This window comes from Callithrix jacchus, chromosome 1, assembly GCF_049354715.1.
Source record: "Callithrix jacchus isolate 240 chromosome 1, calJac240_pri, whole genome shotgun sequence".
Taxonomy (NCBI): Eukaryota; Metazoa; Chordata; class Mammalia; order Primates; family Cebidae; genus Callithrix; species Callithrix jacchus.
Window position 1 is genome coordinate 140,177,982 of NC_133502.1, and position 17,774 is coordinate 140,195,755.

The window sequence follows — 17,774 nt, forward strand, 5'->3', positions numbered from 1 at the left end:
AGATCTAGTTGACTCCAGAGTCTGTTTTCAACCACCACACCACCCAGAATACACAGAAGATGCACAGTACAAAATAGTTCCCAAAGATCTGATGTAAAACTCTAGGCATACATAAAAAGCATCCTTCTCCAATCCAACATGACAGACTGTGTGACACACACACATGGGTTCCAGTGAGCTCTGTTAGACCTGCCCCTTGTCAACCAGGAATGTAACTGAAGCGGAACTCAAAGGCTGCTCAAGGATGTTGCCTGACTGTTAATGCCAGGGCAGCACAGTACTGCTGTCACAGTATATTATCTCTGATGCTCCCCTGAAAAGAACCACACTAAGGTTAACGCAACTTCCCTTAAAGTACCCAGAAGTTTAAAAGGGACAGGCAGCAGGGATATTCATTTGAAGAACTTAGCTTTTTCTCCAAACAATTCCAGTTGCTACCTTACTACCAATGGGAAAAGCCTCTTGTTCTCACAGAATAGCCGAATGAAATTAATCTCATTCAGAAAGACTGATATCCTTTTATTTCATTTGTAATTAAGACCTCTGTGGAGTGGTCATTTACAACATGAAATGTACTGAAATTCCAAAATTGTATTCTGACCTGCATTTTGGAGTCCTGCATAGAAATCTTCAAGCCTTGACTCCAGTGGCCCAGTGATTGCTTAAAAAAAAAAAAAAAAAGGTAATGTAAATTGCAAATGCCAATAATTAAATTTGGCAATAGTTAATACTGTGTGATAGCAAAGTCCAACTAAACTTGGAAATAAGCTTAGTTTTTGAGAATTAAACAAGATTTGTTTGACTTTATGTCACTCCACTGCCTTCCTATATTCTCCTTTTTTGTTTTTCTGTTGTTTTTTGTTTTTTCTGAGATGGAGTCTTGCTCTGTCACCCAGGCTAGAGTGCAGTGGCACCATCTTAGTTCATTGCAACCTCCACCTCCAGGGTTCAAGTGATTCTCCTGCCTCAGCCTCCCAAGTAGCTGGGATTACAGGTGCCTACCACCATGCCCAGCTGGCATTTTTGTATTTTTTAGTAGAGTAGAGCTTCACCAGGTTGGCCAGGCTGGTCTTTAATTCCTGACCTCAGGTAATCCACCCGCCTCCACCTCCCAAAGTGCTAGGATCACAGGCATGAACACCTGACCCTATATTCTTTTTTTTTTTATTATTTTGCTCTTGCTGCCCAGGCTGGAGTACAATGGCATGATCTTGGCTCACTGCAACCTCCGCCTCCCAGGTTCAATCAATTCTCCCACCTCAGCCTCCCGAGTAGCTGGAATTACAAGCGTGCACCACCACACCAAGCTAATTTTTGTATTTTTAGTAGAGATGGGATTTCACCATGTTGGCCAGACTGGTCTCAAACTCCTGAACTCAGGTGATCCACCCATCTCGGCCTCCCAAAGCACCAGGATTACAGGTAACCACTGCACCCAGCCAGCCTTCCTATATTTACAGCTGGCTTTCTAGATGAAGGCCAGAAATGCCAGAGTATGAGTCATACCTTCTTTGCCCTCTCTCACTCCAACTACAGCCTGACCAATTTTCCACTTTGTCATCAGCATATGAATTTCATGATCTATGAAAACCTTCTATAGATGCACAAACAACTGACCCATTTTAGTTGGTCATTGTTCAGTACACACTGCCATTATTGCTCTATCTTGAAGTGGCTTACCTCAGGAATTTAAGAGACAAGCACATAAAGGAAAATTCACCCAAACAGCAAACAAGTGACTCTTTCATCATGGTTAATAACCCCTCCCGCATTTCTGAACTTTACAGTGTACAAAACAATTAAGCAGTCATTATATTTCACTTCATCTCCACATCATCTACCAATCACACTACCCTCACCTTTTTGACAGGTAAATCTTTTCCCTTCTTTGGGGGCACCGAGCATTGGCTAGGGTTGCTCCCAGGATCCGTCCCTGTACTAGGCTCAGCTTCCTGGGCAGCATCCCTTTTCACAGAATCACTGCTGCCTGATCTCTTTCTCTTCCTGTGTGTTTCCAGGCCAGGGTTCTTTGCCTCTTCCTCAAACTCTACAATATATGGATAAAGTTCATTCACCATGTGGAGAACCTGGCCAGGCTGCAGCTTCACCTCTTGGTCCTTCCCAATTATGACTGAGTCGATGCTGGTGGGATTGACTCCTACCTGTGGAATAAACAATCAGAAAATGATTATAATAACAGCAATAGCACCAGTAGTAAGATAGTAAGTAGTAACACTGCTATGTTAACCACTTACTATATGCCAGGCACCTTGCCTGATGTTCACCTATATTTATCCATCACTTCCAAACATGACAGAGAAGCCTTCACTGGCTGGCACAGACACTCTAAAGTCAACAGTATAAGAAAATTATCAAGTATAAAATTAAAATCCAAGTTATAAATATACCTACCTGCTTTACCTTGACATATCCCTTGTTACACTCTGCTTTCAACTGTACTGAAAGAGATTGGAAAAAGTTAAACACAAATGCAACAAAGAACCAGGCACTTGTTCCTATTTTCCCTAAGGAAACAATGAAGCTTCACTACAAGAGGCAGTTGAAGAGATGTTTCCTTAAAGACCTATTAGTAATCATCTGTTATGCAGGTGGCTGGAGCTCCAAATCCCACCAATTTCTAAGGGTTTAAAGCCTTCCATAAAACGTCCAACAGTGTATGTACTCCCTTAGCTATTGTCAAGATCCCTATGAGGCAGCTTCAATTAATCCCCACAACTTTCCCTATTACAGAACCCCTGGCCTGCTCAGGATCACAGACCCTGCAGCCAGAAAAGACGACCCATTTCTCCCAGCCTGGGCAGCATGGCGAAACCCCATCTCTACAAAAAATACAAAAATTAGTCAGGTGTGGTGCCACACACCTGTAGTCCCAGCTACTTGGAAGGCTGAGGTGGGAGGATCACTTGAGCCCTGGGAGGCAGAGGCTGCAATGAGTCAAGATCACACCACCACACTCCAACCTGGGCAACAGAGTAAGACCCTGACTCAGGAAAAAACAAAAAAAAAGACCCATTTCTCACACAAGCTCTCGGCCAAGGATTAAATCAGGCTTCCACAGTTATTTTGGAAAAATAACAACAACAACTATTAGATGCCTTTAAAAGAAAAAGCAGTAAAATACACATTCCTGGAAAACAAAACTTCAGCTGGCTTTGGGTGGAAGGAGTCGAAAGAATGTTCTAGAAAGATGACTGTAGAAGCAGAACAATCTGAGCATGTGTGAGAAGTGGTAACATTAAGCATTCCTGTTCTGATAAATGAACAGGTATCTGCAGTTGAGAAGGGGAGGAAAGAAGAGATACTATAGCTGTTCACCAGAGAGGACAGGGTGCCCCCCGCACACATGCTCCTTCAGTTGCTATTGTGAGGAAGGGAACAGAGAGAGAAGCAGCTGCTGCCTCTGTATCTTGGGCCTACCCAGCTCAAGCATGGCTTGTTATCCCTCCACTTAGATTACCTTATATAGGAAAGATCATAATCAGTGCTACCGATGCAGGGAAACTTTGCTGTGGAGGATCACACTCCAGGCAGCAGTAAGCATGTTTACAGGAAAAATAAGATACATGATAAGGTTTTTTTCTGAGGGCAAGGACTTTCACGTTATTAAATCCTAAGACAAGTGCTAGATGCCATCGTCTCATAAAGATATTACTCTCTGCATGAGGCAGTATGTAAAGGATGGCACAACCCTATCACTTCTCAGAGAGACATGGTTTCACCTGTAGACTCCAGATTTTACATCTTGCTGCCCATTGAGCAATGTCCCTGGGCAAAGCAGGGCAGGACTCAACTCCACCATCTCATGGTAACAGGATGAACTTGCCCGCTCCCAACCCTCACCCGCCCTTCCTTGAACATTACCACAGTGGGAGGGAAGAATCAGGAATAAATAGGGCCACGGTGTTGGCTCAAAGAGCTCAGTTCCAGAGCTGTATTTTTGGCAGACGATAGATTTTCCATCAAGAGCACCCAGAAAATATGCATCTTTGGTTATCACCAACCCATATAATAGGGATCTCCACATTTCTATGACCAGTTACCTTGCTGTCGAGAACATTTCTTATCAGTGATCTTGGTCTCTGGGCCACGACCAATCACAACTGCTTCCAAATGTGGAAGTCTGATTCGATGGTGCCGGCTATCCTGTCTCACCAACCAGCACACCCGCATCACCATTCTGAGAGACAAAACAAGAGAATCACTAGAAAAACAGATCCACTAGCACAAGTCCTCCAGGGCCACATCCGGTGCCACCACACGTGATTTACCAGCTGCTTGTCTTAAGGCAAGTGACTTCACCACCCTGGTCTCAATTTTCTCACCTACAAACCATGGTAATGACAGGACTCAGGAGGCTATTGTGAAGATTAAATGAGATAATGTGGGTAAGTATTTACCTCCCTGCCTGAATCATGCTAAGCAATCAAATATTTCTTACACATATTTTTAATTTTTTTTTTTTTGAGACAGAGTCTCAATCTGTCCCCCAGGCTGTAGGGCAGTAGCACAATCTTGGCTTACTGCAACCGCCGCCTCCCAGGTTCAAGTGATTCTCCTGCCTCAGCTTCCCAAGAGGCTGGGATTACAGGTGCCCGCCATCACACCTGGATAATTTTTATATTTTTAGGGGAGATGGGGTTTTGCCATGTTGGCCAGGATGGTCTCAAACTTCTGACCTCCAGTGATCCACCTGCCTTGGCCTCCCAAAGTGCTGGGATTACTAGCATGAGCCATCACACCTGGCCTGTTACACATTTATTGATATGCGCTAGACTTTAGGCTACATATCGAAAGTCGAAGGGTGAATAAAACAGAGACATTGTCCCAGTCCTTGCGGAGCTTGGAGTGCAATAGGACAGACAGATTCATATACTAATATTTACAATATAATGTGATAAACACTACAAGAAGAGAATAACCTAGTATGGCATTAGCCCAGTAAAAGGACTGACTGACTTGTGGAGAATATTTTAAACGGCTTCACAAGGAAGGGATATTTATGTGGGGTTTTAAAGGATGAGAAGGAGTTTGCCTGCCAGAGAACTAAGAACATAAAAAAGACGTTCTCTAATGCTTAGGTATCTTTATGTGTCTTAGGTTTTCCTTCCCTAATTGTCATAACATACTGATGTTAGAATATATTTTACTCCCAGCCTGTAATCCCAGCACTTTGGGAGGCCGAGGCGGGTGGATCATGAGGTCAACAAACAGATCGAGACCATCCTGGTCAACATGGTGAAACCCCATCTCAACTAAAAATACAAAAAATTAGCTGAGCATGGTGGCGTGTGCCTGTAATCCCAGCTACTCAGGAGGCTGAGGCAGGAGAATTGCCTGAACCCAGGAGGCGGAGGTTGTGGTGAGCCGAGATCGCGCCATTGCACTCCAGCCTGGGTAACAAGAGCGAAACTCCGTGTCAAAAAAAAAAAAAAAAAAGATATTTTACTCCCATCTGCCAGGAGACAGTCATAATAAACATGCAAATCTACATTTCTAAAGTGTGAACATGGCAATTTTGTGCAATACACAACCTGCAAAATAATGGAAGTACTGATGTTCTTTTGAAAAACAACCCTACGGCCATGTAGACTATCAGTAAAAGAGAAAGAAACAAGAAATTCAGAAGAGAGATGAGGCCTCAACAACGGCCAAAGCAAAGGGGATGGAGAGCAGGAAAAGCCAGGAGAAATCTGGAAGATATACTTAATCACTGATGACATTTGGGGAATGACAAAGGAATAAAATGAGACACTGACCAAAGACTTCTAATTTGGAAGATGCCCATTAACCAAGATGAGAAATACACAAGGAGACATAATTTGGGGATGAAAAGGAAGGTGAAGAAGGACCAATGTCATATTGAAATGTAATTAGTTTAAGTTGCCTGTGGAAGATCCAAGAGTCAAGCTGTAATATATGGGTATGAAGCTCAGGAGAGGGGAATGGATTAAATGCATATATTTGAGAGGCATCAACATGTCATAAAGGCTGAGGCAAAGAGAGAGGATGAGATCACCCAATGAGGTGAAATAGGGAATTACGGGCAGAGAGAGAAGTAGCTCTTTCGGATACCATTCTAGACTCCAGACTTGATCAGTGCTTGAGCCTCTAACACCCCTCTCCTGGAAACGCTGCCTACAGTCAAGGCAGTACTTATGCCCTCGGCACAAGTTTTGTGTCCATAAGCAATGAAAAAAGAAACCCAATTTTAAAAAATCAGTTTTATTAACCATCTGCAAAGACAAGATAATGCAAGGCAAAGTGAGCAAATGACAGGTGAGGAGATGCAAATTCAAATTAGATTAGTGTGAGTATAAAGAGGTAAAAAGTCCTGTATTACCCAGTACAGGCTTCCAGAAGCCTCCTGGTTTAGAAACAGCTAGGAGCCAAGGAGACTGATAAAAAAGAAATAGACTGGGAGGAGCCATTCCATTTTAAAAAGCACAAGTGACAGCACAGATTTCAGCAATGGCAAGCCATAGGTCAGGGTAAAAAGCAGACTTAGTTGGCTGAACCACAGGAGCTTCCTCAGAGAGTCACAAGAAAAAGACAGGTGTTGAAAGAATACTAGTCTGAAACGTCTAGATTTAACATAATCAAGAGGAGACAACTGATAAGTTTTGAGCTTCACAGTGAGATAAAACAACAGAATCCAAAGAACACTTAAGAACTCTGTGTAGGCAGTCTAGCAGGGAGAAATCTAGAGTCAGAGATTAGTGAGGAGGCTGTTAAGATAATATGGGCCAGAGACGTCAAAAAGGCAGTTCAGCAAGTCTCTGTGAAGGATGTGATATAAGTGCATCAAGAGACAGCTATAAATCTAAAATCCTAAACCTGGAGCCTCAAATGTTGATGGTGCCACGGACAGGTCCCACTTTTAAATGCTAGGCATTCCAAGTGGCATCTGTTTGCACTTGCTGGAAACTGATAAATGAGCAGGTAATAGACTGAGAAGTGAAGTATGTCTTCACTAGGCATTAGGAAATGTCATGTGGTGACTGACTACTCACACTGACAATAAGAGAAACCGGAAGAGAACAGAGTTTGAGAGAAGGGACACGGAGGAATCCAACCGGCAATAAAGAGCATGGCTGACAGATGCAGGACAATAGGAACTACCCTTCCTGCCCTCCAACAATACACATACTTTATTCCCCAAAGCTCTCAAGTTACGGTGTTCCTATTTACTACTTCCTGAGAAGCTGAAGCAGTGACTGCACAACGGTTACGTAACTAACCTTAAATAATATCTTTGCCCATTTCAGCCTCCAATTCCAACTTCTAGGAATGGAGTGTTTTAGAATATGGCAAGTGCCAGAAGGCTGGGACTTCCTGAATCTTCAATCCAGTCGCTCCAGTAAAACTCCAGAAACTGAAAACTCTATCACACTAGAGGTCATGCCCATTTTTGCTTATCAATATATCCCTAGCACCTAATCTAATACTTGGCATATAGCAAGCATGCAATAAATATTTACAAGTCAATGATCAAATGATATTTACTCTCTGCGTGACAGTAATAATAGAGTTATCCCAGTTTTCTTTCCTTCCTTCTCTCTCCCTTCCTTCTATGGCTCTTCTTAGGATGGAATGCTCTGTTCCTCTCTTTGGGCAATCCCATCCATTCTCACATCTAGATGGATCCCAGTTCTCTATTTTTCAGCCCAAAACCTTTTTTTTTGTTGTTGTTGTTGAGATGGAGTTTTGCTCTGTTGTCCAGGCTGGAGTGCAGTAGTGCGATCTCAACTCACTGCAAACTCCGCATCACAGGTTCAAGAGATTCTTCTGCCTCAGACTCCCCAGCAGCTGGGGTTACAGGCATGCACTACTACGCCTGGCTACTTTTTGTATTTTTAGTAGAGATGGGGTTTCACCATGTTGGCCAGGCTGCTCTGGAACTCCTGATCTCAGGTGATCCACCCATCTCAGCCTCCCAAAGTGCTGGGATTACAGGCATGAGACACCACGCCCGGTCCAGCTCTCTTTCATTCTAGAGTTGAGGGGATTAGTTAGAAAAAAAATCTGATTATTCCTTAAAGAACTCAAGTGATCTGATAGACCACACAAGGCCAGAAATTAGGTAACCTCAAATAGTGCTGTCTAGTAGAATTTTCTGCAATGATGGAAATGTTCTAAACCTGAGCTGTCCAATAAACTACCCACCACATGACAAGCATCTAAAATGTACCTAGTACAACAGAGGAACTACATTTTTTACTTAAATTTTAAAAATGTAACTTAAAGTTAAATAACTCCATGTGGCTAGTGGGTACCACAATATCTACCACAGTCCTGGAAACTTGCCCAACCCTGTTCCATCTCAAGTCCCTCAGGCCTGAAATTAAACTCATCATACCATAATCCCACAGTGGTTACAAATTTCACCTCCCATTCCTCTTCAAAGAACTAGTCCCACTTGCCCATCCCTGTCTCTCCTCTTTTCCTCTAGAAACACATACATACTGGCATACCTGCTTTGTGCTCTGCTCGATTACATTTTGCAGATACTGCATTTTTTTTTTTTTTTTTACAAATTGATAGTTTGTGGCAAATCTGTGTCAAGCAAGTCTATTGGTGCCATTTTTCCAATAGCAAGTGCTCAATTCATGTCTCTGTGTCAAATTTTAGTAATTCTTACAAAATTTCAAATGGTTGCATTATTATCTGTTATCATCTATAATCAGTGATCTTTGATCTTTGATGCTACTGGAAGAAAATGCCTTCTAGGACTTTCACAGGTAGAGGAAGTCAATGCCTGACTGCAAAGCTTCAAAGGGCAGGCTGACTGTCTTATTAGGGAGTAATGCAGCTGGAAACTAAACTGAAGCCAATGCTCATTTGCCATTTTGGAAATCATAAGGCCCTTAAGAATTATACTCAGTCCATTCTGCCCGTGCTCTATAAATGGAACAACAAAGCCTGGATGACAGCACATCTGTTTACAGCATGACTGACGGAATATTTTAAGATCTCTATTAAGAACTACTGCTCGGGCCGGGCGCAGTGGCTCATACCTGCATTCCCAGCACTTTGGGAGGCCAAGGCGGGTGGATCATGAGGTCAAGAGATCAAGACCATCCTGGTCAACATGGTGAAACCCCGTCTCTACTAAAAAAAATACAAAAAATTAGCTAGGCATGTTGGCACATGCCTGTAATCCCAGCTACTCAGGAGGCTGAGGGAGGAGAATTGCCTGAACCCAGGAGGTGGAGGTTGTGGTGAGCCGAGATCGCGCCATTGCACTCCAGCCTGGGTAAAAAGAGCGAAACTCCATCTCAAAAAAAATAAATAAATAACTACTGCTCATAAAGATTCCCTTCAAAATATTACTGCTCACTGACAACGCACCCAAGATCCCTGATGGAGATGTATTATACAAGGAGATAAATAGTCTTCGTGCCTGACAAAACAACATCCATTCTGCAGCACATGGATCAATAAGTAATTTTGACGTTCATGTCTGATTAATTAAGAAATACATTTCAGCCGGGTGCGATGGCTCACGCCTGTAATCCTAGCACTTTGGGAGGCTAAGGTGGGTGGATCACCTGAGATCAGGAGTTCAAGACCAGCCTAGCTATCATGGTGAAACCCCATCTTAAAAAAAAAAAATACATTTCATAAAGCTATAGTTTCTATAGACCATGATTCCGCTGATGGACCAGGGCAAAGTAAACTGAAAGCCTTTTGAAAAGGATTCAACCATTCTAGATGCCCTTAAGAACATCTGTGATTTATGGGAGGTCAAAATATTAACATAAACAGGAGTTTGAAAGAAGTTGATTCCAACCCTTATGGATGACTTTGAGGGGTTCAAGACTTCAGTGAAGGAAGTCACTGCCAGTGTAGCAAAAATAAAGATAACTAGAATTAGAAGTAGAACCTGTAGATGTGACTGAAAAGCTACAATCTCATGATCAAACTTTAACGGATGAGGAGTTGTTTCTTACAGAAGTGCAAAGAAAATAGTTTCTTGAGATGAAATTTCCTGGTGAAGATGTAGTAAACATTACTGAAATACCAGTAAAGGGCTGGGTATGGTGGCTCACACCTCTAATCCCAACACTCTGGGAGGCCAAGGTGGGCAGATCACTTGAGATCAGGAGTTCAAGACCAGCATGGCCAACATGATGAAACCCTGTCTCTACTAAAAATACAAAAATCAGCCAGGCATGGTGGCGTGCACCTGTAATCCCAGCTACTCAGGAGTCTGAGGCAAAAGAATCACTTGAACCCAGGAGGCGGAGGTTGCCATGAGCCGAGATTGTGCCACTGTACTCCAGCCTAAATGACAAAGACTCCGCTTCTCAAAAAAAAAAAAGGTCAACAAAGGTCAACAAAAATAAATTTAGCTGATAAAAAACAGCAGGGTTTGAGAGGACTGATTCCAATTTTGAAAGAAGTTATACTGTGGGTAAAATGCTATAAAACATCTATAAACTGGGCTCAAAAAATACATGAAATAAAAAGAAAACAAAATAAATGCTATTAAACAGCATCATTTGCTACAGAAAAATCTTTTGTGAAAATCAATCAATGCAGCAAACTTTATTGTCTTATTTTAAGAAATTACCACAGATATCTAAACCTTCAGCAACGATGACCCTGATCAGTCAGCAGCCACCAACGTCAAGGTAAGACCCACCAACGTCAAGGTAAGACCCACCCCCAATCAGCAACATCACAACTCACTGAAGGCTCAGGTGATTGTTAGCATTTTTAGCAAAGTATTTTTAATTAAGGTATGTACATTGCTCAAACATAATGCTACTACACACCTAACATACTACAGTATAGTCTAAACATAACTTTTATATGCACTAAAAAAACAAAACATTCATGTGACTCACTTTATTGCAGTTGTCTAGAACCAAACCCACAATGTGTCTGAGGTATGCCTGTACACCCTTCAGGTATAACATAATGAACAATGTCTCCCAAATAAATCATTCTTTTTTTTTTTTTTTTTCTTAGACGGGCTCATTCTGTTGCCCAGGCTGGGTGCAGGGCATCCTCACAGCTCACTGCAGCAACTTTCCTAGCTTCTTTCTCAACTTTCTTACAGACACACACCACCATGACTTCCTAATTTATTTTTTATAGAGATGGGGTCTCACTATGTTGCCTAGGCTGGTCTAAAACTCCTGGCCTCAAGCAATCTTCCTATCTTGATCTTCCAAAGTACAGGGATTACAGGTGTGAGCCATGCCCAGCCAAAGTCATTCTTAATATGGTCTCCTGGCATTGGTTTATATTCTTTCCTTTCATCTAAAACCCAAGTTCTATTTAACTTTCAAGCCTCACCTCCTCCCTAAGGCCTTCATTGAGCTGTCTTCTCTTCTCTACATCTTCTTATTGGATGTGGTCAAACTACCTTCACAGTTCTCTGAATGTTTAATGGGGATATAATTCTACTCTCAAAACAAGATTATAATCTCCCTGATAACAGACTGCATCACTGCCTACCCATTCACAAAACACTGAGGAGGGTTTCTGGAGATCACTGTCCTAGGCCTTGTCTTTACTCCAGGATCCCCTGGTTTTCAGCGTACCTTTATCAAGTGCATACTATGTGGTAGGTACTATGCTAAATGTCTTTTTTACATGGTCTCATTTTAAAACTCAGAATCCCTTTCTAACAAGAGACAATTAAGGATAAGAAGATAAGTAACATGTTCAAGTCACATAGCCAATATGTGCCAGAGATACGATTTGAATTAATTCCATAGAAGGGGTTCTTAACTGCTGTATCATATAACTTTTGGCTTCACTCATTTGATCATTCAATCAAAATCAATACACTCCTGTATACCTTGTGCCATTCTAGACCTGGGAATAAAGAAATAATGTATGAGCCCAGCCTTCAAAAAATCCAGTCTTAGCCAAGCACAGTGACACGTACCTGTAGTCCCTGCTACTTAGGAGGCCAAGGTGGAAGGATTGCTTGAGCCTCAGGGTTCAAGTCCAGCTTGGGCACCACAACAAGACCTCATCTATAAAAAAATAAAATAAATAAACCTGAATCTTGGCTGGGCATGGTGGCTTATGCCTATAATCCCAGCACTTTGGGAGACCAAGTTGGGTGAATCATGAGGTCAGGAGTTCGAGACCAGCATGGCCAACACAGTGAAACCCCATCTTTACTGAAAATACAAAAATTAGCCAGGCATAGTGGTGCATGCCTGTAGTCCCAGCTACTCAGGAGGCTGAGGCAGAACTGCTTGAACCCAGGAGTGGAGGCTGCAGTGAGCCAAAACTGCGCCTGTAATCCCAGCTCCTCGGGGGACTGAGGCAGGAGAATCACTTGAACCCGGGGAGCAGAGGTTGCAATGAGCCAAGATTTCACACTGCACTCCAACCTGAGCAACAGAGTGAGACTCCGTCAAAAAAAAATTAAAAACCCAAATCTTGTGGAGGAGAGAAACACAGAAACAATTTTATTAATAGTAGGTATGGTAAGTATGATGATTGCTCTGTGCAAAGGATATGATGGAAGCACAATGCTGGAGTACCTAACTGAGACTAGGAGGAAGGAGGTGTCAGGAAAAAAATTCCTGGAGGAGGTGGACCTAAACTTTATAAATGAGTCCCATTTATAAACTGGGTTAATTAGGTGAAAAGGAGCAGCCTAATTAGGTGAGGAGCAGGAGGTGGAGAAAGGAATCAGGGAGAAGATTCCAAGCAAAGAGAACAGCAAGGGCAAATATACAAAAAAGAAATAGCACAGTACCCCTGAAGATGCCATTCAGTGTTGCTGGAACCTAACGAATGAGGCAGAGAGGAGGCTGGAGATACAGGCAGGGTTCAGATAAAGCAGAGCCCTGGCTGAGAAGCTCTAACTTTAGAGTTTTCAATGAATTTTGCAAGCCAGTAGACAACAAATGTTTGCTGAATGAATTAGAGAAAAGAATGGATGAATGCACAGACAGATCTTTAAAGATTAAGCAGGAATTTGATACAGACTTGTTTCCAAAGACCATCTGGGGGTGGAGGGGAGTAGTGTGGAGAACAGGTTTGGGGGAACAGGCCTAGAAGCAGGGAAATCAGTTAGAAGGCTGTGATATTTATTGCAGGTTAAAGGACAACAGAGATGGAGAAGACCGCACAGATTTAAGAGATGTTTAGTGGGTAAAACTGTAAGGACTTAGTGATGAATGTGATAAGAATTAAGTCCAGGCAAGACGATGAGTTCAGTTTCATTCATCTGAATTTGAAGTGTCTGTGGGACTTGCAGGCAGAGCTGTCCAGCAGGATAGTCAGGTGAGAGTAAAGCTCAGACAGGTCTAAGCTGACAACTTCAATTTGGGAGCACATAGGAGGTAGTTAAAACCAAGCCAGCTGATGGGTTTGCTCAGGCAATGTGTACAGAATGAAAAGAACAGTTTTTCATTGTTCATTATGCCAAAGTCACAAGCAATAGAAACACCCAACATTTTAGGGTAGGAGGAAAACGACACCCACTAAGATGGATCATCAAAGATATTTTCTTTCTTTAGGGGAAAGTGTCTTCTTCTTTCTTCTAGGGGAAAGTGTCAGTTTCCCCTAGACCTTGTTTATACATGACTGGAACACAGACAGAGACAGAAATGACAAATGAAAACAAAGTCTCATAAGTGACAGCATAAAATATCAAAAGCATAAAGGAATTTGCTTTGATCAGAGAGACACTGCATCTTCTGAGACAAAAGGAAAAGTAAAGGGTATAAATATTCATGACTTTAAAAGGGAAAGCAGAGGCAGAAATGTGTGGGAAAGCACATTTCATGACCTTAATTTTCTCCACAAAATAACAGGTAACAAAGAGTAGGTGTCTGGGAGCTTAATGGACAGTTGACAAAAAATATATATAGAATAGTGGCGAAGATCAAGGCCTCTGAATTCAAATATTGGTTCTACCACCTACTTGATGTGTGACTTGAGGCAAGTTGTTTAACCTCTCCAAGCCCTCATTCCCTCAAGTGTAAAGCAGACACCATGGGGTTGTCACAGAGCTAAACGACAAAGTATGTAAAGCTCAGTGTCTGATAAAAAGTATTCAACACTATTATCACTTTTGTTTATAGTGAAGGTAGGGCAAGCAGGGGCTGTGGACATACAAAAAGATCATTCGAAAGCAATAACTGTGTAACTAAGAAGAACGAGGACAAATCTGCATACGAACAATCCCAAAAAGTTCTAAACATAGACCACAGTAATCCCAAATAGAAATTTCATCCCTGCTTTGTTGAGTCACTATCACTGGTATGTATGGAGAAAGGCTTGCTTCTTCTGGCATTCCTACAAGGCCTATTGATGCTGCTGCGAAAGTCCCTCCCCCATTGCCTTTCAGGAAGCATTTCTGGTGGAAACGTTGTCCTTTCCAACTAGCTGGGCCGCCTCCTTGGTAGGACAAGGCCCACTCTAATATTTTTCTGCATGTGTTGCTACCAAGGTACGTACAGCTGTCGGGAGCACACGTGAACAAACGCAAAGTGAGTCGAAGACCAACAGGAGCGCCCGCTCAAACAGCCCAAAAGAGTAAGAGGGGAGGACAGAGAACGCAGCCGTGAGATCAAGGCACATCACTCAAGGGTAGGAGCAGTCTCAGCCTAACGCTCACACCCACGGCACTGAACCCAGCCAACAGAGTAGATAAGCTGACAACCTCCTTACCTCCAAACGTCGGAGACGTACTAGATCACGTTACTCTAGCTGTAACTCATCGCTTCCGGCGCTGATGGATGACGTCAAGAGACCGGCTGGTGCGCGGCTGGTGGCGTCACCAGACCTCTCCTCCACGGATTGGCTGAAAGAGCCTCTCCCAGTTCCCAAATCAAATAGCGTCCGTCCCCATTGAGTTCTCCTGGGGCCGCGGTCCAAGTGAGGTTCCTGGCAGTTATCCTGGTGGGGACCAGCTGTCTCAGCATCTCTCTACCTCAGGGCCACTCGCCTGTCACTGCCTCACAGGGTCTGAATTGGGTGACACTTCGGACTCAATCCCTCTGTGGACGTTTCTAGGTGGCTGTGCAGCTTCTCGATACTCCGTAAGGAGACATTCACAACCTTTAAGGCCATCTCTCCTGCTGCAGGCAACCTGCTGTAGCACTGCCACTTGCTTTTTAAACTACAATCCGCTTTCTCCCTTGTGCGGGGAGGAAAGAATGGAGGGATAAGAGGCGGAGAAACTTGTTAAGATTTTTGTAGTGTTGTCTACACTAAATGAACTGTGGAGCAATCCGGGAGAAGAAAAGCAGGATGCAGGGATAAGATGCATGTACTGATTTTTTAATAGCAATTCCAGGATGTTCCCTAAAAATCATATTGCAATTATTCAAAGGCATTTTGGCAGAAGGAACAATCCCTATCTCGGGGTGAAAGTATAGTTTATCATTTTTCTCAAATACAACACACTGGCAAAGATTCTTTGGTTGCATTAGATTTCTGAATTTGCTGCTAGGCCCATCTGTGCACTTCCCTACAAATCCAGTTTTAGCACAGACCCTTGCTAAGTCAGTTTAGCAAAAACCACCACCACCCCTGCCTCTTACCTGATTATCCTCAATATCTGATCAGGTTCCTTATTCTCCACTATACCCCAGATGATGTCTGATCACCTTGGCCTGTCTCCAGCAAGAATCCTGTTGGGTCTATTTAGCCAGAATCTCCTTTATCCCTGATGTGTCCTCTTAGTAATTTTCCATCCACTGACCCCTACACAGCTCCTTAGCCATAAATTCCCACTTGCCCATGCTGTTATTCAGAGTTGAGCTCAGTCTCTCCTCCACTAGAAAACTCTGTTGCAATGAGCCCTATATACCTATCATGAAGTTCCTGAGTAAAGCCTTCCTTACCATGCTTTAGCAAGTATCATTGAATAATTTTTTCTTTAACAACATTGAGACTTAAGGAGTCACATTCTTCATCAAGGTGGAGCATTGTTTCTTTCCATGGAAAAGCAGAGACTTAAGGGTATGATGGAGCTATCTGAGTTTTCAAGACAGAAGGTGGGAGGATCTTCCAAGAAACACAGAATACAGGCTTGCTTTTGTTAGCAGAGAAGATGCAGGTTTATATTAGGGTCATATGAGGAAGTGGGAAAACACAAGCAGCATCTCAGCAGCCACACAGGCCTCATGGCTAAGGAATGTCGTTCACAACTGCTCAAGATAAAAAGAAGCAACTCTGGTGACCTGACCAGTTTTGTTGTTCCCTCAGAATTAAGCATCCCTTAGCCTCTGGGTTAAAGGTACTTCTTCGACCTGCCTTTGTGTGTCTTGTATCCAAAAGTTGGATTGGATCATTCTAATTACACCATTCACCATATAATGTGTAAAACTGGGCAGAGTTTCCATGTCCTGCTTGTTAGGCCTAGTCCATTGTCTATAGTGATTAGTGGCCAGAAAAGCAAGATCACATGGCACAATGCATAGCTAAAGGTATAGAAGGCACTTAAGACTTTCAGGAACACAAGAACTTTGCGAAGCATGCTTAAGTTTCAAAAAAAAAATTAATAAATAAAATTTTTTTAAAAAGACTTTCAGGAACTTCATATTGCCATGCAACTAACCATTAGAACTTTTTCACCTTGAAAAACTGCAACTCGGCTGGCTGCAGTGGCTCACGCCTGTAATCCTAGCACTTTGGGAGGCCGAGGCAGATGGATCACCTGAGGTCAGGAGTTCAAGACCAGCCCGGTGTGGCAGCACTTGCCTGTAGTCCCAGCTACTCGGGAGACTGAGGCAGGAGAATTGCTTGAACTCGAGAGGCGGAGGCTGCAGTGAGCTGAGATTACTCCACTGCAATCCAGCCTGGGCGACAGAGCAAGACTTTCTCTCAAAAAAAAAAAAAAAAACTCAGTATTGATTAAATAGCTCCCTATTTTCCCTCCTCTAATACATGGCAACCACCATTCTACTTTCAGTTTTCATGAGTCTGATCACTGTAGATACCTCATATAAGTAAAATAAGACAGTATTTGCCCTTTTGTGGTTGGCTTATTTCACTTAATGTCCTCAAGGTTCATCCATGTTGTATCATGTGTAAAAACTTCCTATTTAAAGCTGAATAACACTCCACTGCAAGTACACACTACACATCATACATTCATCCATCTGTGGATATTCCACCTTTGGGCTATTGTGAATAATGCTGCTATGAACATAAGTGTATAAATAAATCTTCAAGATCCTGTTTTCACAATTCACATTTGCAAAGACATGGAACCAACCTACATGCCCATCAACTGATGAGTGGATAAAGAAAATATGGTACATACATACCATGGAATAATACTCAGCCGTAAAAAAGAATGAAACAATGTCTTTTGCAGCAACTTGAATGGAACTGGAGGCCATTTTTCTAAGTGAAGTAACTCAGGAGGGGAAAACCAAATACCACATGTTCTCATTTATAACTGGGAGCTAAGTTTTGGGTATGTAAAGGCATACAGACTGGTATAATGAACATCAGAGATTCAGAAGTGGGGAGAGGGGGAGGAAGGCAAGAGATTTTTTAAAACTACATATTGTGTACAATATACACTACTCGGGTGATGAGTACATTAAAATTTCAGACTTGACCACTATATAATTCATCCATGAAACCAAAAACCACTTGTACTTCTCTAAAGCCATTGAAATTTTTTTAATGTGAAACAATTTTTTTAAATTCTTCAATTATTTATAATATATACACAGAAGTAAAACTGCTGGCTTATATGATAATTCCATTTTCAATATTTTGAGGAACTATCATACTGTTTTCCATAGCAGCTG

The 17,774-nt window shown here is 42.4% G+C and overlaps 1 protein-coding gene across 36 annotated transcripts in view; it reads right to left on the reverse strand.

The window, feature by feature from the left end:
* Positions 1-17,774, reverse strand: part of APTX (aprataxin) — a 58,301-nt gene that overhangs the window by 17,398 nt on the left and 23,129 nt on the right. For 4 of the 36 annotated variants that reach the window (XM_078370556.1, XM_078370555.1, XM_078370529.1 and 1 more), the window contains exons 1-6: positions 14,674-14,721; positions 11,924-12,014; positions 4,062-4,198; positions 2,409-2,459; positions 1,860-2,158; positions 602-661 (exon numbers count right to left, since the gene is read on the reverse strand). In XM_078370556.1, the coding sequence (XP_078226682.1) occupies positions 602-661; positions 1,860-2,158; positions 2,409-2,459; positions 4,062-4,197 (546 nt within the window). In that variant the 5' untranslated portion in view covers position 4,198; positions 11,924-12,014; positions 14,674-14,721. Of the gene's footprint in view, positions 1-601; positions 662-1,859; positions 2,163-2,408; positions 2,460-4,061; positions 4,223-9,035; positions 9,130-11,923; positions 12,015-14,673; positions 14,722-17,774 lie in introns of those variants that run through there. The other 32 variants (XM_078370571.1, XM_078370601.1, XM_054257070.2 and 29 more) reach the window with 26 other exon arrangements.